Here is a 23,626-nt window from a genome sequence, read left to right on the forward strand (position 1 = left end):
TGAGGGAACAAGAATGCACTTTGTCCATGATCAGATGTGTTCCATCAGTACTCACGGGTACTCATTTATCTGCTTCTGAAATATGACTGGTCAGGAGGACCATCCAGAAGTTGAACCTATCAACTTCATGTCTACGAATATTCTAGTGGTGAACACCTTTGTGCAGTGAGCTCTCAAAGCACCTGCGTGTTAGAGAATACACCAGCAGTCCTAGCCCCGCCCCCTTCCTGACAGATGTGCATCAGTAGACTGCTGTGGTATCATGTGTTTGTTTCTGTGTGATGTATAACAGAGGATTACTCTCTTTTCATAGGTGTCCATAATATTTCTTGATTTTGCGCTGGAACAGAGTCTCAATTGCCTAAAGGACTACATGGAGTTGGACGGTGGCCTTGAAATCCGCTCATACTTGCCCAACAACAAATACTGTGGGGTCATAGATCCCTATATGATGATATCCTTCGGGAGCGCTGTGCAGGTGGTGTTCCTCAGTGACCGCAATATCCAGAGTAGAGGGTTCAGACTCAGATATGCATCAGGTAAGATGGCCGCAAGCTAGGCGGGTCGGGAAGAGATGAGATTGATTTATGAAAAGCGAATCCTTCTTTTTATACAAGACCCCCTGTATCGAGTCTGATATGATTTGAAGTGGACAGTGAGTGGTTGGGGCCAATTTCTCTCTGTGGACTGCACAGAGGCCAAGGGACAAATCCGTGGTTATTTTTTTTATTTTTTTAAAGTCAGTGCCAGGGCCAAAAGTATTCATCAGGACCACACTGCGGCTTGCAAACCTCCCCTTGACAACACTGCTAAATGCCAGTACCAACACAACTTCTAATCATTACAGTCATTCAAGTGTAACAATATGGACTATCCCATGCAACCCAAAGCTGTAAGAATGGCCTGGACAGCGCGGATGCAGAATACCCCCAAAAATCCTACACCCCAAAAAGACTTCTCAATAGTACACCCAGAGGTGAGTGGATCAGGGACGGTGTTTTCTTCAATTTCATGAGGCATTATGCCTTAAGATACGGTGCAAACCAGCATATCAAAAATACAATGAATTAAGAAAGGACATACTCAATAATGAGTTGTAGGACAGAATACAGAATTTAGAAGGATTTATTACAAAAATTCAAAGGGTACAATAGAGGATAATAGAATGTAGGTGCATTAAATCATTGCCAAAAAGGATCTCAGCAATAAGACAATACAGAATAATAGGCAGAATCAGAAATAGTCTAAGTCTCAAGTGAGCTAAGAAATCAGTAAACAATTAACAGCATCCCTAGTAGCATAGAAAAGGTCCCTGTCTCACTCCCAAATCTGAGGGTTTATATAGGGCATCTTCTCATAGAACAGAATGAAAACTGCAGACTCATTATGGTGTGAGCAAAAGAATACACTTTCAGCAAATCAGAGCATTGAAATATTAAGCGTCATACAGTGGTAAGACTGTAAGTATTAACCCACTCCATGAATATCAGTTCAGCCTCCTCTGACCTAATGACATCCAGAGATGTCACAACAAACTACTTATATAAACAACAGTGAACTATTATGGATGAATGCAATACCGTTAGCAAGCAGAAGGACCTTGAATTTAAGATAAAATAATGGGACCAGGCTAGAGAGGCTTTCTTCATGAACAGTGTCAATCAGCAACCAACAAATATGACTTTGATTTCCTATGTACAGCAAAAATAATAAACCATGAATAGTGGCATCAATTTTGAACAAGATGGCATCGAGCCCTAGCTGAGGCCTAGTTAACATAAGCAAGCGAAATGCACTTTTGCAGGTCATAACAAAATAGTTTCGAAGACTATAGCGTCATGTCACTGTACACATGTGCATTCAAGTATAGATCCATATTCTGCACATCGCTAATAATGCACAAATTATATAAAAAGCACAAAAATATCTACAAACACCCCCCCCCCCCGATTATTTTATTGTCACTAAAACCCACAATTATTTACAATAGAGTCTGCATCACTTTCTGCTTCTTGTGTATCCATTCTTCCAACATCTTCAGCTGATTATATACTCGATATGTGGCATCTTCAAGTTCAGGTTCAACCTTCTTTCTTGAGAATGAAGCTCTTTTCTCCTTACACCCACATTTTCAGAATGTTAATTCCGAAAATTTGAACAAGTGGAACATACCCCCTCTCAAACTATCAAACCACTCACCAGCCTTACTAAAGCCCTTCCACACTAACCCAGAAACTTGTTTCTTTAATTCTCATTGCAGGAGAACTGCAAGGACTACGAAGCAGCTCCTGTAGAATACCTTCTTCTGTCATTTTGAGTATGACACGCTCCATTCCTTCTTCTGCTCCTTTTGAAGGTTTAAATTGCCTAATTATAGGATAAACAGCACAAGGTTTGACCTGAATTTTGACTGGTTCTGCAATTTTTATCAATTCTATTTATTTTCCTGTAAGATCTCATACCTCTTCTTTGACACAATGGGTCTCATTACGATGTCGGGCGGACGTAGCAGTCTGGAACCGACGGACCACAGTTCGGTGGTTCCGACTGCTGGATTTGGATTCGACCACCCAAAACATCCATTTCCCAATGGCAGCTTGTGCAGCGGGTGGAAAAGGCCCGCAGCACAAGCTGCCATTGGGAAATGGATGTTTTAAAACCTCACAGTGCCTTCCACACAGTGCAGAGATGTTTGGGGGGACACCATAGGTGCCCCCTCAGACCCCATAGTGGAGGGCCAGGGGGTAGGGGGCCCTGCTTGGGAGCCCCAAAGACACTTTTCGATGGCCTTTCCATGTTGGAAAGGCTGATATGAAAAGGCTGTTGGAAAGTGCCATCATAATCCCAACGGCGGAGCTGAGCCTGGCTCCCCCATCATTAGGGGATTATGGTGGCTTCCGATGCTCGGACTGGCTCATTGAGCCCGTCAGAACCACGAGGGAACCCCCAGCAGGTTTCACTCCGACCGTCGTCATCCTAATACGGAGGTCGGACTGAAACCTACAATGTCGGGCGGAAAGCGTCAGACAGCTGGTCGGAGGATTTCCGCCCGACATCGTAATGAGGCCCATAGTCTTAAATCCAAAGGCAGGGCTTCTTTTTTCAGAACAGCTGAACTCGCTTGCCTTGTGATTTTATTCTAAACACTGAATCTTCTGCATGTTTTTAAATTCACACAATTCATCTTGCAAAGCAAGTCTCCGCCAAGTAAATTAACATGACTCGAATCACACATTATGAATTGTTGGCCGTTTTCCATTGACCTTATTTTAACTGGGGCATCTTCCATAACCTAATTAACGATCTTTTTATTGCTTATGCCTATAACTTGGACCTCTTTTTCTGAAAGGAGTAGATTTGGGACCTCAACAGAGCAAACTGTAGAGCGGGTAGCACCGGTATCAGTCAAGAATGTTACGTCATGGCTATTCACCCCATCATCAACAAATCGACCACTCTGGTCTACCTCTACGATTGCACCAAGCATGCAGTCCTCCTACACCCTCAAGCATTGTAGTTCCGAATTTGTCTCTGGGGGAAACCATTACTCAGAATCAATGGATTCTGTTGATACCCTCGATTGTAAGACAATTTGTTTCTCAGTTTGCTGCAACACTAGATCTGTGGGCATATTCGTATGGAACTGCCTTTGATTTTGCACATTCTGCATCAGTCTGTTGGGTAGGGGCAACAAACTGTGTCTGTACTGCATCAGATCTGCATATCGCTGTATCTAGAGACCAGAATCATTCTGAATTTGATCCAGATTCTGTGTACTGGACATTTTTTCCACAGAAATAACAAGTAGTGCTCCTTTTCAGCAAATTAATATTTGCATTCACTTCAGAATAATTCACATTCGCTCTACATCACAGTCCATGCCTTGCTGGAACACGCTGTGGCGGTCATATTGGAGCCTTTTTTCTGCACTGCCGCGGGACTACCATGCCATCCACCAGGCCACGATTTCACTCGCGGGCGGGCAACGTTGGTGTTTGACAGTGTGGGAGAGAGGAGGTGGCATACCGCCCCGCTCCCACACGGTCAAACTCTTAATCAGGCCCTAAGCTCCAGACACAAATCCAAAACAGAAGCCTATATGAATCAGCTGTCACCTTCTTTCTCAGCCTCTTCAGCTCTGCCTGCCTCGGTATTTTTCGTTTTAGTAGTAACTTGCTTTTTCCACTTCTCTTTGTATTTCTTCATATCTCGTCACTTTCTAGTGGGCTCAACTAAATCTTTCATGTGAGGCTCGTAAAGCCACCACACAACCATTTCCTTTATTTCTGCTTCTCTCTGATCCATTTTGTAATTCCTCTGTAAATTTCTTGTCCTGCTTATATCAACCTTGTATTACTCAGCTATTTCCTCAAGTTTATTATATGCTTCATTCACACCCCTTGCTGCTTCTCTTGTCAGCTATCTCATTTAATCTACATGCTGTGATAGCATATTTAAATCAGTAGTTCCTTGAAAAACTTCTCCAAATTCAATCTTTAAGAGTCCAATATTAACATCTTTCTGTTTTGGAAGTGTGCTAGACACTGCAGAACCATCATTGGGCACAGCACCTGAGACAGCAGTAAGCACATCATTAAAGGGCAGCGGCAGGGATATCACTACTAGTACTAGGATAACTGTGCCTAGTTATCAATGTACTCTCAAGGGAAGCACTACCACTTCCAATTGTGCCAATTGTGTTTGTACTTGTCACTGCAGGCGGCCTCTGTGCTTGTCTATGGATACTATTGGTATATGGAGGAGGTCTAGAACTCAAAAGTTAATCAAAAAAGTTATCCTCATCTTTATCTTTTAGTTTATCTTGCTTTTCTTTGTCGCTCTTATCAACTTTCTTTGTCTGTTGCCTCATTGGCTATTGCAAGAAAAACTCTCACTCCTTCTGCCATATCCTCCATCCAACATCTCTCCTGATTGCCCCACTTGGGGGCAGGTTTACAAGCCCCTTGTGCCGACTTTAAACTGCCGTTGCATCACTTCTGTGACTCAGCGGTGTCGTAAACAATGCGCCATGATGCAACATATTTACAACGTGATGCATCTAGGGAGATGCGTCACGTTGTAAAGCCCTGCGCTACATTATACCTGCATCAAGTATAAATTCGTTGTTTACCTTAAGTAATCTAACTTCCTAATATTGAAGGTACCCTCCAAAGGAAGGTATACTCATGCCAGTCCTGAATCAAGGTACACATATAAAGCCTAACATCTGTCAACATTTCGTATGCAGGTAAACCCTCTGGAGGAGCCTTCTGACCTTCCACAGCAGGTACGCCAGGGGCTTTAGTCTTTTTCATAACAACACCCATTATTCTCACACAAAATAATCTAATGACAGCACAAGCCAAGTAAATGGACAACAATCATTCCTAAGTGGCTTTGCTTTTGCTTTTGCATCGACCCTATACGTCTTCCATGTAGTATTTCATATGTATGCATTCTATACATATTATTAATCCACTGAGATATTAAGGGAACTGTGTCAGATTTCCAGTTTGCTAATATTAATGATCTGGCCACTAACATGGAGATAAATATTAGCTGACGCTGACTGATAGATATATCTCCCGAGTGGGCCAGTATCCAAAACAATGCTCCCTATGCGTCTGGTGAAATATTAAGGTTTCGCCAGAACCCCATCACATGACTGCAGGTGAATGTAATATGGAGCCAGTCCCCATTCCTATTGTTAATTCTTATACATTTTGGCTCAACCCCTCGATAAAGTTTATGCATTTTAACTGGAGTGTGATACAGCATCCATTTACTAAAAAAGTATATTCTTCTTAAATTGGCAGCTCACACTGCCTTAGCGTTGATACGATTAAAACATTTCCACTGCAAAACATCCAGCTTGCACTTTGTTGAAGATTCAATTCGCTGTAAAATCTCTGATATTAGCCTCTCTTTACCTTTAGAATGCAGCAAACGGTACCAGTTTCCTCTGCCCAATAATTTAGACAAGAAGTAGGCAGTACTAAAGGAGTTCTGTAAAAGTTCTCCTTCTTTACACACGGTCCACACAAAATTTCTTGATTTGAAGATGACTAAAAAGAAACGAGGGACTGAGAGCAGAATTCAAGTTAACCAGTCGCTGCCATAGCGAGAAGTCATTATTATGAAAAAAATCTTGAATCCTACGAAACCCCAGCCTACCCCACCTATTATCCATAGGAGTAGATAAACACAAACTCAAAGGCCTACAAATTGCTATTTTTGACTGAGGGTGAAGCTTAGGAATTTCCCATTTTGTCCATATCCAATTAAACCTTTCTACAGTGTCATGTGATGTCTTATATCTTGACTTCTTTGGAAGCCTTGGGATTTGTAAGAAAGGAACTAAACCAATTTCAGATGGTTTCACCATTTGCTCTAAATAAAAATTTGCGTCGCTAGGAACACTAGAACTCGACCTCACAAGCCAATTGAGAAATGACGCCCTATAATAACACTTTATGGGTAGTGCCTACCCTCGGTCCTCAAGATCCATCTGGATAGCAACCATTTTTCATCTGGGTTTTTTACTTCTGCCAAATAAAATATCGAATGGGCGTATCTATCAATATGAAAAATGACTGTAGAACTTTAGTTAAAATATTTGCAAGCGCAATAATAACAACAGGAGTTTACACATTTTTATCAGGGCTACTAGTTCCATAATTGTCATGGGGACGTTCTGCCATTGACTTAAAATCCTATGGATCTTATCTAATGTAAATAAAAAATTTGGCTTAAACAAATCCTCTATATTAGTGGTTACAAACATCCCTAGGTATCCTACAGGCGTACCAGGGGAGTGCCCAGATTGCACTGTAAGCGGCAGTATATCCTCAGTGCAGTTAAAAAGAAGAGCTCCTGACTTAGCATGATTTATACCCTCCCAATTTGAAAAACTCTTCTAGTTTTCCAAATGCGTTTATCCGCAGCTAGATAAAGCACCATATCATCTGCGAACAGCTTTTATTTTGATGCCGCAGGAATCGGAGCTTTAATATTGGGATCCTGACAGGCGCAGGCTAGTGAAAACAAAATTGGCAAAAGGGCCCAATCCTGAAGAGTCGTACAGCTTATTGTGATATTCCCGGGTGGTTTGTCATTTATAATTATACTCGCCTTCGCTCCTTCATATACATTTTTTAGTACTGAAAGGAACACAGCTGGAAAAGCGAATCTATCTAAAATTATAAACAAATCCTTCCACTGGATGCGATAAAATGCTTTTTTTCTGTCCAGCATTATAATAGCCTCCTTGATGTTCTGTGCAGAAAAGTAATCTATCGCCTGAATTAAATAGTGTGTGTTATCTGCCATCTGTGTCCCCAAAATAAAGCCATTTTGCTCCCTATCAATGATCGTCGGTACTACCAGGGCTAAACAATTTTCTAAAATCTTTGTAAAAAGTTTATGATCATGGTTTAAGAGGCTGATTGGTTGATAAGAATTCACATCTAGCTCAGGCTTGCCCTTTTTTTAAGAAGCTAATAATAACTGCTTCTGTGAACAAAGTTGGAATGGCTGCTCCTGCCAAAATGTTATTAAATGATCCGACTAAAAATTGATTAAGCTGGGGAGCACATACTTTATATATTTCAAAGGGAATCCCAACATTTCCACAGGCTTTCACATTCTGAGCTAGATTGACTGCCTGCCTTACCTCTTCTAGAGTGATGGGGTTAAGCGAGGCTTCCCCCTGCCCCAGTACCAAAGTAGGTATGTTGAACTTTTCTAACCATTTGCTTACTACTTGGAATGGTGTACCATATGAGTCAGAGTAAATATTTTTATAGTGACACAGAAACCCCTCGGCTATCCCTTGTGACTGGGTTATGATCCTGTCCGAATTAGGGTCTTGAATCTTTTTAATGCAATTAGTATTTGAACTACGCTTAACCAGCCATGCTAAATATCTCCTAATATGTTCATTTTCTTCATACCTTTGTTGTAAAATTGTGTTCTGAATTAAAAATCTCTTTAGACAGGAAATAATCCCTTTGTTTATTTCCAGCCTGTTCAGCAGCATACTTAGCTTGACTTGAATGGGCAGCTATGAAATCTGCTCCTGCCTGATTAAAGCTTGTTTATAGTTGTTGAATCATATCCTTCTCTGCCTGTTTTTGCCCTATCAAAAAAGTAGTAACTTCACCCCTGAGGAATACTTTAAAGCCCCCCAAACAGAGAATACGTAGCCGTATCCACATTCTACTCTAAGAACCACGTCAATGCTTGACGCTTTTGATTAACTCACCGCTCCTTGACTAAAAGGGATTTATCAAAAATCCATCTTCGGTTTTCTTGTCCCTGATCAGGCACTGTGAAGTTCAGTGTTACTACCAAATGATCCGTAAAAAGGGGTAGATATTATATCTGACTGATTTCTGCAAAGTGAATGTGAATTTTTGAAAAAGTCTATACAAGATGCATAATTAAACCTTTTTTGAATTACATGTATAGAGCCTCTCTTTAGGGTGTGCGCTACGCCATGGATCTATCAAGGCGAAATTATTTTCAGGCAGTGTAAAGAGATAACTGATCTTGCTTTATTCTGTGTTCAATTGAAGTGAGACAAGTCTAGTGTGATATCAGGAATAATGTTAAATCCGCCCCCTATTATAAGCAGACCTGGTTCTTCTTTTGCCATATCGTAAAGGGTATCTAAAGCCCCCGGTGAATCTTCTATTGGACCATAATAGCTCACCAGATTAATCAGTTGATTCGCTACTTAAATCTGTATCCATACCCAATATGCACCTAGATCTCTTAAACCGTAACTATTTCGCATGGCAGATCTCTGGTAATTAAAATTGCAAACCCCCTTAATGGCAGCGTTTGGAGATGCATGGACCGCATGTTGAATGAACTATGAGTTATTGGACAAAACAGCTTGGTTTTTTAAATGCATCTCTTGCAAAAAAAAGTATTAGCCTGGAGTGCTTTGAGCCGAGCCAGCATAGCTTTTGCTCTATATTTATTATTAGGCACATTGGCATTGCAAGATATAATTCTCACACATGTTCTGTCAGTGACCCAACCTAAACTTCTTGTTGTCTTCACTTTGCACTCACATTTTCTAAAAACTCTGCTGCATCTTCTTTGAGAAACTCTATATCTGTTTACATTTTTTTCATAACCTTTGATTTTCTCAATTTTCACCACCCCGCTGAACTTGTCAAATACAGTTCACATAAAAAGAATACTCCTGTCCAGCTGGAATTTACCTCCGTCTAGTTTACTTACTCCTGTGTACTGCAGAGCAAATTACACTAAACCTGTTATTTATTTAGGTTGGCACTTAAACCCTGAAAGGAAACTGGTTAGTAGGAAGAATCCCTATCTGTGTGAATGCAACACCTCGCAAATCACACTACCTTTGCAGACAAGTTCAACAACAATATCATGAGATCTTGAATTACGACGAATCCGATGACATAATCAACAAATGATAAAACCAAAACCTTCTACACAAATCACAATTAAGACAAGCATATCAAAATCACAGTAATTAAATGACAAATTGAACCGACGATCAACAGCGCATAACCAAAAATCTTGCAAGCAGCAATACAGGCCATCACTCAACACAAACCACACCCTCAACTATAGAACCCACAATGCATTACTAGCACACTGAACATTCTTAGTCTTAGGAATCATTCCACCTCATTCATTCTCACACTTCTTTGCTCAGAAGTAGTTCTGCAGCACTAGCAACTCAGCGAGTAATCCAAAGGATAACTCAGGGATGTAAACAGAAAGCCAGTTTAGGGACGGGGCAAAAATGAGTGTCTAAAGGCACCTCCTTATTTTGAAACCATCCTCTGCAGTAAAAAGTTTGTGTGCACGGGGTACTCCTAATATCCATCCATGATCTATCCTCCCATGGGTGTACTTTTGAGGTGTGCTTTGAGGTTTCGAGGTGTAAGATTTTAAGGGTACGTTGAGCCAACACGCTGGTATCATACATGTTTTGTATGTTTTGAAATGGTAAATAAACAGAGCCCCCATGTGATGGACTTTCATAAGTACTAGTGATGAGAATTAAGTGCCTCCTGGCTCAAATTAAGAAATCGGTCAAGTTGAGGGGTTGTACTGATGCTAGCATGGTGCTGTTTGCAGAATAATTGGCGACCCAGATTTTAAGTTACCAGTGGGTCTTTGTTACAGACATCCAACATGGGCCAGGATGGCTTGCTCCATGCCAGATTTTCAAGATAATGGCTGATGATATGATTGAGCTACATTTAGACACATTGGGAGTTGGACATTTTGGGGCCTATTCATAAAGGAATGCACAAGTACGTGAATTGTACTATCCACGTACTGCCTCACATACAAATTGGCCCCAAAATGTCTCCTATGTAAGGTAAGTATATCATTTTCCTTTTATTGATACCAATAATATAAACATGTTAAATATCTATCTCTAATATTGTTGTTTTATTAATATTGATTTCATATTTTTTGTAATAATATGCAACTTATTTTATTATTGTTCATTTAAATGTTTTTTTTTCAATTTAGTTTCTTATTGAGATGTTGTTTAATAAGATTTTACTTAATATTTTAGTTGTTTTGGGAGGTTTTGGATTTTATAGGGAATTTGGGTGGGTAGTGTTTTAAAGAAATGCTTTTAATTACTTTTTTATGCATTACATTTTTTTATACGTTTATTACATTTATAAAAATACTTTTGTTTAATAAACTTATAATATGTTTTAAAATGTTGTCGTTTGTGGGGTTTTCAGGGGGACATTTTTTAAATAATGTTTTAATACATTTGAAGTTAATTGTTTAATGTTATTTTGCATTTGTTTACTATTTGAATACATATTATTTTGGTTTATATTTCAGGTTTTTAGGTTTATTAGGGGTTTTGGGTGGGTAGTGTTTTAAAATATATCAATTTATTTTTTCTAAATTAAATATCAGTTTATTTTTGTTTGTTATAAAATATTTATATTGTTTTATTTTTTTTTAAATGTGGCTAAAAACAATTGTGATTTATTTATTCATTTTCCAATCTTTATTTCGACCATTTGGTCATAAAAGATGCACATACAAAAAAATCACATGAATTCTGTCAGATTTGTTAAAACATCAATACATGATTTTAAGATCAACACAGACAATAAAAACAGTTATTAAGAATTGAAGTGATTCTAAAATCTACCCAGCATTTTTTAAAAGACAAATACGCGTATACCAAACATTCGTAAAGAATTTGGAAAGTGCAAAAACGGTTGGGCCAGAAACATCGGATTTTAAAATCCTGTACATAGGTGTATATTCCCTGCCACCCAAATTCTTAATCAAGGGAAGCAGCCAATGCTTTCTGGCTGCCTTGTAGGCTGGGCAGAAAAAGATCACATGCAAATCATTTTCCTCTTTATCAACGCAAAGAGGACAGTATTTGGTGGAAGGGACTTGTAGCCAGGTGCTTGAAAAGGACCGAAAAGGCAATGTACTGTATCTCCACTGGAGAAATAACTTTCTGGTGAGTATGGGATATATGGGATCGAAAGCCTTCTCAAATCTGTAGAGATCCTTAGTTTGCAGGAATATGGAAGAGAGGGACCCCTCTGTCTGGGTAGCTAAGGCCCTTGCCCTTTTGTGTTCGTGATACAGATTCGCCAGGGATCTCTTAGAGATTCCTGGTGCTACATTCGCTGGTTCGGTCCACAATTCAGGGAGCCCCAGATCGGTGCAAATTGACTGGATGTTTTTGACCCAGGGAATACTGAGCGCCTTGGGGTGCTTTAATAGTTCGGCCAATTCCGCCCTATAGTCGGCGAGATCATCGCTGCTCCATAGCCTGCGCCAGAAGGCAATGGGTCTTAGACTTATCTCGTCGGCAAGTGGCCGTAGCCCTAGATCAAGCCTCAGAGGAAGAAGTGGAGTGCTAGGGGGAAGTGCGGTTATTTGTCTTATAAACCTATTTTCCGTGGAAGACAGGTTCCGACATGGAATGTGGCCCCACAATTCAGCCCCGTACAAGATCGCCCCCCTGGCCTGGGCTTTATATATCTGAATTAAGGCCCCCAGTGGGCGGTATGTCGAACCAATCATCATCCGGGATATACCCCCGGTAATTTGCACTAATTTAAGGTTAGCCCTGCTCTGATGGGTCCCCCAGATCATATTTTCATTGAGCGTCACGCCGAGATATTCAAACGTGGCTACTCTTTCCAGCCGCACTGCTCCCAGTTGGGGATTCGGGCGCTGTTTGGGGCTCGGATTCAATACCATATATTTGGTTTTTGTGGCGTTGATTTCCAACCCTCTATCCTGGCAGAAGGCCACAAAGGCATCGAGTATCCTTTGGATGCCCATGGGTGTTTTAGATATTAACAATGTGTCGTCCGCGAACATTATTGCGGGCACACTGTTGCCGTTTAATTTGGGGGCATCTGTGTAGTCGGTGGCGTTAAGATGGGCGATTACCCCGTTGACAAAGAGGCAAAACAGGGTCGGCGCCAGCACACAGCCCTGTCTTACCCCTCTGCCAACGGGGAATCTGTCAGTCAGTTCCCCCGACCTCCCACACCTCACCTGGGCATAATTATTATCATGCAACCTCTGCAAGGTCAATAAAATATCTGGTGGTACGCCCATCCCTGCCAAGATAATCCAAAGTTTTCCCCTGGGCACGAGGTCGAAGGCGGCCCGTAGGTCCACGAAAATCGTGTACAAACTACCGCCCTCGAACCTCACTGTCCTCCAATAGACCAGATTCAATCTAAAAACCTGGTCCACAGTCGATACCCCTTTCCTAAATCCTGCCTGATAGGGACTGAGGGCGCCCACCTCCTCTATCCAGTCCTGGAGCCTATTCAGGAGAACCCTGCCGAACAGCTTCTGCGCTACGTCTATCAGACTAATCGGTCTGTAGTTGGCTGGGAGGAGGGGGGATCCCTTTTTGAAAATCGGGACCACCTCAGCCCCCAGCCAAGTACTAGGGATTTCCATCCCACCGAGGATACCGTTAAAAAGAGCAGCGAGGTAAGGCGCCCAGACGGTGGGCTCCTGCTTGAACAGGTCTCCCGGTAGCCCATCCAGTCCAGGCGCCTTCCCCGAAGCCAGGCCTGAAATAGCAGCAGTGACCTCACTCAGTGTTATTGGATCCGCCTGAGGGCCCAGCCTCTCCGGTTCGATTGGCGCAGGGAGTTCTCCAGACTCAGCGCTATATAGGGACTGGAAGTGGGCCTGCCACACTCCAGGAGCTATGTTAGGCTCCACTGCCGAGTGTAGACTCCCTGATCCCCCATTCACAATTCTCCAGAACAGGCGTTGATCTTGAATTGCTAGGGCCTTTGTGAGTTCTTCCCACAGATTTTCCTCCCATTCTATTTTGGCCTGAGCAAGAAGCTTCTTGTAAGCTTGCCTGCGTTGCTTAAGGCGTTCCCCTCCTGTGCCCTCCTTAATTGCTCCAAGGAGTTCTGTTTTGGCCCGTCTACAGGCTACATTATACCATTGTGTTTTACCTTGGCACCTCTCCCTTGGCTTTCGTATGTTACGAGTAAAGTGGGGTGCCGCAACTTTTATAAGTTCCTCATGGGCAACAAACAGTTTGCCCCTTATATCTATTTTATTTGCCACACTGTCAAGATCCCCAACAGTTTCCAGGATGGGAGTAATCTCTGCATAAAGCAGTGGGAGTTTATCCTTGCTTGTGACCATATGCTCCCACCTAATTCTTCTCCTACTGTTGTCTATGAGGAGCGTGGGGCGATTCCCTTCCTCATGGGTCACTGGGGCCTGAGGTGCTGGATGAGCAAGGTCTAACTCGAGGGCATTGTGGTCACTGTCCAACCTGTCTATTACCCTGAAGTCCTGTATTGTTGATCATCTCGCCAATTGGACCAGGACATAGTCCAAATGAGACTCTCGTCCCCGCCGATTGTAAGTATTTTTGCCTGGTATATCGGATTTAATTCGCCCATTACACGCTCTGAGTCCAAACCTTAACGTAAGGGCAGTGATTTGCAGTGCCAGTGGGGTCCAAGCTTTCGGAGATGGCACATCAACCCATGGTACTGCCCACCTAACTTCTTCTTCTGATAAGAACCCTTCCTGGAGGCCGGGGAGTGGCTCAAAGTGAGAGTTAAAGTCCCCACCCACCACATAATATGAATCAATCGACAGTTCAGATAAGAAGTTCGAGAGTTCATCAAAGGTCGATGATTCTTTTGCCATTCCCATCGGCCTGGAATAGATGTTGACCAGCAGGAGGTTCGCTTTGTTTGGCCATGTTAATAAGACCGCAAGGATGTCATCAGAGTTGAATGGGAGCCGTGTGGCCACACAGCCCAGGTGCGCAGCAACCCACGTCGTAAGGCCCCCTGATGGGCGGCCTTTGCCTTCCCACCTTGCTCGGATGAAAAATGACGAATAGCCTTGATGTCCATAGTCCTCTCTGGCCCAGGTTTCCTGGAACATGCATATGTCACCAGTTTCTATGTACTTTGCCCAAGCCGGGTCTTCCAGTTTGTTAGCTAATCCCGCGATGTTCCAGGAAATTATCTTCAAATGTTCGGAGGTGGCAGATGCCATACCATGAGGGTTGGAGGAGGTGAGTCCATGCCCCACTTCAAATGCGGGACCTATAGTAGGGGCAGCAGAAGATGCATGTGACACCGGTGGTCTTGGCGCACCATTGCCCACAAGGAAAGGAACCGTAGTTATCCCCTCAGCAACAGCTACCCCATCAGTGGCTTGGTGAAAAGATTCGGTTCTGCCATGGTCTGAAGCAGCTGGATCATTCAGGGGGCCAGAAATTGAACCGGAGCACACAGCGGGGGAGCCCGAGACCCCTGGCACTGTCTTACAGACGGTAAGTCAGTCGACCCCATCCAAACCGTTCAGGCAGTTAAAGCGATTAAAATCGCAAAAAGGTGTTTCAGGCGGTTGGAAGTAAGGGCGTTGTCGAAAGCCTTTGTGTTTACGTCTGTGTTCCACCCTTGTCCAGTCATCGTGTGTTGGAACCTGGTGCCTGGGAATCGGGGGGAAGAAAAAAGATACTGGGAGGGTCTGTATGGTGGAATCAAGGGATCGGTTCATTCCTCCACAAATGTGTCGTACCGTTCCCGGATCCTTAAAGGTTACCATAATACAGTCCCCCACTATGGTTTTCCTGGTCTTCCCTAGCCATGGAACCCTTCTCACCATGATGATTTCGTTATTAAAATGGGATGGCAAGGGTCGGTTCCAGTTAAGCCATTTGATTACCTTTTTCTTAAGGGATTGGTAGTCCTCATTTTCCCCTGATCTTAAGTGGGGGGCACCAGCTAAGACCACCATTAATCTATTAGCTTCAGGCGGGAGGTCTGGCCTTCGTGGTCTGGGAGTTGGGCAAATGGGCGTGGGTGGGGGGGCGTTAACCTGATCTTGATGTATTCCAGAGGACTCTATTTGAGAGCTATGGGAGGCTAAGTCCACGGGGTGGGTAGGTCTGTTGCTTTGATTATTGTGCCGTGCCTGGAGTTGGATGGCCATAAGGGGTTGCAGAGGGGGGGCAGGCGGTGGGTTTCTGGGGGGGGCTTTATTGGCATTAGTTGCAGCTTCTGCTTTGGAAGGATCCCCAGCAAAGGAATGGGTTCCCACTAGCTTTGTCTGCTTACTTACTAGAGTGTTCAAAGTGGTAAGAGAAGTTTCTAGTAGGGTGAGCCTGATCTCGACTTTTTTTAAGCTGTCGGTAATGGGCTGCAAAAGGGAGCGGAGTAGGAATTCAATGCTCCCTTTGGCAGAGAGTGGGAGGTTTAAGTTTGAAGAAATTACCTCTGGTTCTTTAGTGGTGGCCGTTATACTGGGGTTTGGGGGCGTGGGCGGTGGAATGGTAGGCACTATCTCCGTAGGCTTCCCCGATAGAGCGGTGTTAGTGCGTTTCTTGCCAAAGTCAAGATGTGATATTTTGGATTTCCCCCGCCCCCCCACTGTTTTCCGAGCACGTTTACTGGGTGGGGGCCTATGTAACTCCGCCACTACATTTAATTTGGACTTGCTCTTATTAACCAATTGCGTAGGTGGGGTTTGAGTTACCAGGTTAATAGGGGTATGGGAGAACTCGAGAGGGGCTGGCTCTGTGTTTTTTCCAAGCGCTATCTCTGGAGTAGAAGGAATTTCCCTTAGTAAGACGGGGAAGTCCTCGAGTGTCGATTTAATTAGACTGCTGGGTGGAGTGCCTTCCTCTTGAGTGGTGGGATAAGGAATGATATCGGTCAAGGGCCTGGTTTTCATAGATTCAATGGAGCGCCTGCGCTCCACCCTACGCTTCTCAAGCGGGCTTTCCTTGTCCGCTTCTCCTTTAGTGGGTTTAAAGTAATTATCCAAAGTCCCAGAGCTGGAGGCGCCATCCCTTGAGGGGGTTTCCCGTGGTGGGGGCGAAGGCATTGCCTTAATTGTAACACAAAGGGGGATCAAGAGAGTGGGCCCAGCCCAGCCTCCTTCGGCCACTGACGGCCAAAGACGGTCCCGCCCTTGTCCCGGGCTTCTCCCGCGCAGCGGTGTTCGTGCTCTTACTTATGGCCTAGGATATAATTGGGTAATGGGTAAGGGCGTGGCGATGAGGGAGAGCGGCCCAGGTGTTGCGGGCGGAGCTGAGCTGTGACTCTTGGGAAACTGAGTCCAGCCCCTCCTGCTCGCAGCCCTCACAGCCCTTAGCCCTGGTCTGTCCCAACAACGGCAGCTCCCAAGTTCCAGGCGCCCCTTGGCGAAGCGGGACCCGCGGAGCGGGTTCCGCGAGGCGTGAGGTCAGAGGCAAAGGCAATGGCGATCCAAACGCCGTCCAGCAGGTCCACGTACTGCCCAGGTATGTGCGAGTGTTAATAGTTTTAACTTAATTCATATATAGTGTTAGCTGAAATGTATATGCCAATTATTATTTTATTTATTACATTTGTAACATTTATATTACTTTTGACATTTTATTTTTTTGAATGTTTTTTATTTAATAGGTACTACTTTTCTGATATATTTTTTTTAATGTTCATTTGTGTAAAGTTTTAATTTGCTTTTCTTTTCTAATGTTGTTTAGTTTGTAATGGAAATAGTAAATGTGGACACCCTGTCCAAGTACAGCGATTTCCCCGTTGTTGCTTAGTTTGGATTAGGAATAGTAAATCACACCGCTCCAGTGTGCAATGCTTACCCCAATTTTGCTTAGTTTGGAGTGGAAATAGTAAATCTGCCCCTCCTCCCCTCCCAATCCAACGTTGTCTCCAATGCTGCTTAGCTTGGAGTGGGAATAGTAAATCTGAAACCCTTCTCCCTAATAGAATCCAGCACTTTCCACAATATTGCTTAGCTTGGACTGGGAATAGTAAAGTGAACCCCCCCCCTCACAGTACACCCCTTTCACCAATGTTGCTTAGTTTTAAGTAGAAATAGTATTTTATAACCCCCCCAGAGTCTAATGCTTTCCCCAGTGTTGCTTAGTTTGGAATGTGAACAGTAAATCTGACCCACCCCAGACTCCAACACTTTACCCAACATGGCTTAGTTTGGAGTCAGAATTGTACAGCTGGCCTCCCCCACCATCTAATGTGTTATCTGATGTTGATTAGTCTGGAGTGGAAATACTAACAAGCATTGACAAAGCTAATAGGTTTTGCCTATTTGACAAGTATTTGGTTGGTCAATGTTTTTTTAGACATGTTGCACAGCAGTGGGCGCTGCTGTGCAGCATAGCTTAAAGTAACCCCAAAAAAGCTCTATGACACTTTGTAGCACTTTTTTCCCCTTTAAGGCACGTTATCCAGCAGCCCGTGCTGCTATGCACCATGTGTAAAAGCTGAGCATGGGGGCAAGCAACACTCAGGAGGTGCGAGGAAGGAGCGAGGGAGAATCAAGCACACACAGCAGGAGGAGGGAGGGTGGAGATTGGTAAATCAAACACAGACAGCGAAAGGAGGGTGGGGAATGGGAAAGCAAGCAACGACAGTGGGAGGATAAAGAAGCAAAAGACAGAGGTAAAAGGGTGGTGGTGGGAAAGAAGAACCAGAAACAGGAGGAACGAGGGAAGCAACATGAAGGAGGGATCCGCAACATCTTGAGGAGGATAGAGGTGAAGGAGAGGGACTGCAGAGAGATGTGCAAGACAGACATGTAAAAACTAAAACAAAGAGTTACTGGAAGGACACTGGCAACAGACAGAAAACAATACTTGATCAATGTTACACTGCAGGAACATACACAAAGCCCTAATTGGAATCTAAGGTGAGGAGGAGGCTCTGACCAATAAGAAGTAAGGACATTGTTTGTCAATAAAAATCATTGGCATAGCATATAGGGCTACAAGGTGCAACCTACTACCTTTAACAACGCTTGTTTGTTATTCTTCCTAGTAGGGTACCTTTATAGTGTACGTGCTACATTATTTGGGAAGTCATTTACTGTTTGGCATAAATGTGTATCTATCCTAAAAGAATATATGCCAAACTAGTGGTGCCCTGCCCATTTTGGGAATGGGATACCACAGGGTCTCTAACTGTAGAATCTGAGCTGACTCAACTTCTGGAAAACATAAATCGGCCATCCACCATTGTGTCATTAGGTCATGTTGACAGTCACCCCTCCCTATTCAGGACCTAATGAACATCACTCGTTTTCTCTGCTTTGGACCACCATGGGAGCCATGGCAGCCCAGGGTTGGGTAATTGCACAATGGCCCCAACATACATGGAGACAGAAACATAGACTACAGGACATTGTTATTTTATTCTGCAGGGACAGACACCCCCTTTTGGACTTTGTTCTTCTATAATTAAAAAAAATTGCAGAGTAGGTGACCACTCAGCTGAAGATCAGTGCCTTCTATGGAGCAACCACTGAAGGCCTCACTGAAGGCACAGGGTCACCACCAGGTAGGCAGGGATCTCTAAGCCTGACCGCGGCCTCTGTTGACCTGCCGGCCCCCCAGGTCACCAGTTGGATTCTATATGATGCCCAAAGGCTTGTATCTTATATATGAAATCTAGCTTAGCGGAAAGACTTTTATAGGAAGTAGTAAATTTTTACTGTAGGAATCGATGTGAAGTTTTGAAGAAAGGGTGAAAGCAAATAATTTAGGGCCTGAGTACAAGTTTGGCACTCATTCAGCGGGCCACCACGTAATTTTCTTGGTGGTGCCGCAGCGGCACCGCCAGCGTACTACTTTCTCAGACCGCTGCGCAACCACCGCAGGATTATGGATCACCTGTGGTAGCAGCAGTCCAGTGGCAGTCCAACTGCCAAACTCGTAAAACTAGTTACCAAGAAGGGTAAATAACGTCACTGGGACCTGGGTATAAAGCAGTACATTAGAACCATGGTCCCAGTATAAGGATGTATAAAAGAACCACAAAGTTACCATGAGTTAAACAAAAATTAAACAAAACATATTATTCTTGATGTGCAGTGTTATTTAATCACACTGAACAGCCTGTAGTTCATTGCATATATTGACACATTGAAAGCAGTGCCCAGGAAAGAAGGGTGAGGGTATGGTGAATGAAGTGAGGATAAGGAAGTGAGTGAAACAGTGTACAATTCACGTAATCAATAGTTTTACAAAACAAAGAGGGGCTCAAACAAGAGCCAAGGTATTCACATTAGGTACAAATGTTAGATAACCATGATTCCGAACACAGTCACAGTGATGAATCGCTGTTGATCAGACTGGCTGTTGTGGTAGATGTCGACGTATCGACCCCTGTTAGTGGTAGGTAAGTGTGTCTCTTACGTCTGGGTCTTCCTCAGGACAGGAGTGTAGGTGGGAGTGGGGGCAGGTTACCTGGAGATAGAGTACAGAAAATTTAAAACCTGGGAGTTCCCATGTACGGAGTAAGAGTAAAACTACAGGTGAGAGCCTGGGTCCAAAGGTTTACTATCAGTGGCCCAATCGTTGGGCTTGAGGAACAGGAGGGCACGTGGGCACCAAACTGTGGTCAGAGAGAGAGGACTACCTGAGAGATACAATGCAAACTATAAACCTGATTGACCAGCGTCCTTTCAATCCTAGCAATCAACTTCTGGTGACATGTGACATTGTATCCCTGTACACCAGTATACCCCAACAAGCTGCCCTGGATGTTATGAAAGAGACATTGGACCAACGACCAGCACCCATGGGAGTGCCGATCGATTTCATCATTGACCTATTACGCCTAGCAATGATGCAGAACTTTTTCTTTTTCGATGGACACTTCTTTTTCCAAACAAAAGGAGTAGCAATGGATGCTGCATCCGCTCCAGACTTGGCCATTATATACATGGACCATGTCGAAAGATCTTTCGAATTCAATTACACAAACCCCTACACCACGGAGGTATCCCTCTGGAGACACTACATAGATGATATACTGATGGTCTGGACCGGCGATTCTATGGAACTAAGTAACTTCCATTCCTGGCTCAATGAAAGAAGTGTAGACATTCAATTCACTATGAACTCTAGTCCTAATGAAATCGACTTCTTGGACATCACTATCAAGTGTGAGAATGATCACCTATATACAACTCTATACCAAAAGCCGACTGAGAGGAACTCCCTTCTAAGATACAACAGTTACCATCCTAGAGGACTCCGAGACAATCTACCGTTTGGACAGTTCCTGCGGAACCGCAGGAACTGTTCAAAGAAAACTGATTACTTTGTCCAATCTGACGATCTGAGCCAAAGATTGATGGAAAGAGGCTATCCGAGAAAACTAATAAGAAGAGCACAGAAAAGGGCATGGTATAGCCCTCGTGAGAACTTACTGACACCTAAGGATCGGACAGAGGAAACCCCACTAAGGATGATATGTGTTACCACATTTTCAACTCAAAGCCATGCCATTAAAAAAGTGATCAACGGATACTGGGGCCTTATATCAGAGGACATAGAACAAACCAACCCCCCGATGTACTCATACAAAAAAGTCAAAAATGTCAAGGATCACATAGTACGCTCGTTCCTAGAAACCCCTGAGCCACCATCCATTCAATCAATGTGGAATCTACCACCCACACTCGAACACTTCAAGTGTGGACAATGCAAGGCATGCCAAACTACGATTCAAACAATGGAATTCACATACAAACAACATGTGATCACTTTAAAGTCATTTAAAAATTGCAACTCGACAAATGTGATCTATGGCATCATATGTCCATGCAACCTGATATATGTTGGCCAAACGGGGCAGTCAAGTCCCGGATCCTACAGCATTGCAGCCGCATTAGGTGTGGGGTCCAAGAGGCACCCTTGGTTGAACATTTCAGATGCGCTCGAGTGGGTGGTTTTTGAGAAGGCCTCACTTGGCCCCAGGGGAGGAAACATTGGTACAATCTTGGATGTATGGGAATGCAAATGGATGTTCCTCCTGGATTCCATACAGAATGGCCTGAACGAATCAGAGGTCAGCCACGCACAACTAGCATGTCTCACATGAGGTGACCCCATTTATTCTGATCCACACTAAAGGAGCAGGTGTCTACGGTATCGATGCACCTTTCATAGCTATGAGATTGTTGTAGGCGAGTGCATTCTTATCCCTGCCCAGCCCCTATAGTTGACTGAATTTGAATGAGAACTCCGCCCATGCAGTAACCACATCAACACACTATCCTTCTCATAACCCAGTACGCATATATTCGATATGAGTAGTCGCTAATGACTTTTTTTAGAATCTGTTTCTCCCCCTAGTCTGTAAACCAATCTTCTAACGATTTAGAAGGTATAACCGCGAAAATGTGCCCGTCTTACCATTGATAAATGCTGGATTGGTTTGAAATATGTAAATATGCTCAGACTCTCTATAGATCAAGTGGGTCCTTGACAGAGGAGAAGAACAGTGTATTAGTACTCATGCCATATGACCAACACTGCCTTCTATTTTACCTAGCCGCTGCGCCTCATGTAGCTATACATCCATAATATATTGGTGACCCTTGTGTATAATGAGCAATGTTTTGTTTGATAGTTTGTCTTTTTGTCTCCCCATGTCTGTAAATTAATTTTTACGATGCATAATGAGCAATGTTTTGGTAAATTAACATTTACGATGCATAACGAGCAATGTTTTGTTTGGTAATTTGTATCTTTGTCTCCCCATGTTGTTAAATCAACCTTTAAATGTAACAGTGCCCAAATACGAACCATGCACCAATGTCTGTGATGCATGTCAGTATATGTTGATGCTCGCTAATACCATCAGTATGTTTTCACAAGGCATTGTATAACCAGTTCTGTCATCTTTGAGGAGGCTGTTTGTGAGAAGTTGGCCTGGTATATGCTGTTCACTAGTTAAAGTGGCTACCTTGCACCAGTACAATTCGACTCTTATGGTAGTAGGTTTAAGACAACCTTTAAAGAAAGCTATCCTAGTGGTAGCTGTGGAGAGCAGCCTTCAGGCTAAGTCTTTAGAGGAATGTAAAGCAGCTTGTTTTACGACATATTCTCTTGAATTACTAAATGAAAGGACACCACACAGGTATATATATCAAATATATATGTATTTATTACTAAACAACTTTCTACTAATCTCTTTGAGATTAGAGTCAGGAACATATGCACAAATCAACGTTTCACAATAAGTTGAGCACAAATATGGCTGGGGCCCTAGGGGCGCACCAGACCATATACTAAAAAAGAGACTTAAGAACAACGACTTGCAAAGGGACAAGGCCTAGGGCCTTTAGAAGTGTTGGGGCCTCACAAGACCACCCAAGGTAGGTAAGTAAAGGACCCACGGGGGACGCGTGCAGTGTGTGAACACAGGCGCGAATCGCCGTAGACTTCAGTGGGGCAAGTCGCGGTTAGAAATTAAGAGTTTAAGGGCACTTCGGGAGAGTCTACAAGCAAGTCACTTACAGGGTAAGTAGTTCTAGGGCCAACACCCACAGGAGCACTGTAGTGCAGGAGTTACCTCACCCAGGGAAGCCGGGTGCATAGGTGTCTTTTGGTGTTGGGTTGAGGCGTCGTTTTCAATGGGAGCCAGTGAAGACTTGCTGCTTGTGAAGACAGAAGAAGTGTCCGGTGGAATCCAAGCCTGGATTCAGAAGAAGGAAGACCTTAAAGCAGAGGGGACAATGTTCAAAGTCACTTGGCTGTGACCCGGGGCAAGGAAGCTGGATGTCCACAGTCGTCTGGTGTTTTCAGGTAGTTCATGGGTGTCTTGACTCTTCAGCCACGAGGACCAGGTGCATCAACGACAACCAGGAGCTGGATTTGGCGTGTCCCACGAAGTCTGCAGCTTACTACGGTGTCGATGACCAGATTGGAGCCAACAAGCCTTGGTAACAGCAAGTCTCGTGGAAAGGACAAAAAGTCAGCGGTGCAGACCAGCAAGGTGTGAGGGACTCACCCAGCGAAGGTAAGTCAGGGCAGGCCTGCAGCAACCAGGGGAGCCCTTTGGAATTGTAGGAAAGTCTTCAGGGGACCCACAAGCCAGCCAGCAAGGGATTGCAAAGACACCTCAGGAGGATCCACTCAACAGGGGCCCACGGTCACTCGGGACGGGGTAGGCCTCTGATCTTTGGAGGGATCTCTGCTAGAGGCTTGGACAACACGTGGCCGAAAGCACAGGTTCGTAGAACGTCGTGAAGGGGTTGTACTCGACAATAGTGCACGGTATCCAGGGATTGCGGTTCCTCG

General features: G+C 43.8%; 1 protein-coding gene across 2 annotated transcripts in view; it reads left to right on the top strand.

Annotated features, from left to right (window-relative positions):
• The window catches only part of LOC146796722 (astacin-like metalloendopeptidase), a 123,547-nt gene that overhangs the window by 96,248 nt on the left and 3,673 nt on the right, over positions 1–23,626 (top strand). Inside the window, exons 11-12 of one of the 2 annotated variants that reach the window (XM_085630230.1) lie at positions 314–539; positions 2,261–2,392. In XM_085630230.1, the coding sequence (XP_085486356.1) occupies positions 314–539; positions 2,261–2,382 (348 nt within the window). In that variant the 3' untranslated portion in view covers positions 2,383–2,392. Of the gene's footprint in view, positions 1–313; positions 540–2,260; positions 2,393–23,626 lie in introns of those variants that run through there. The other variant, XM_085630231.1, reaches the window with a different exon arrangement.

This window comes from Triturus cristatus, chromosome 10, assembly GCF_964204655.1.
Source record: "Triturus cristatus chromosome 10, aTriCri1.1, whole genome shotgun sequence".
Taxonomy (NCBI): Eukaryota; Metazoa; Chordata; class Amphibia; order Caudata; family Salamandridae; genus Triturus; species Triturus cristatus.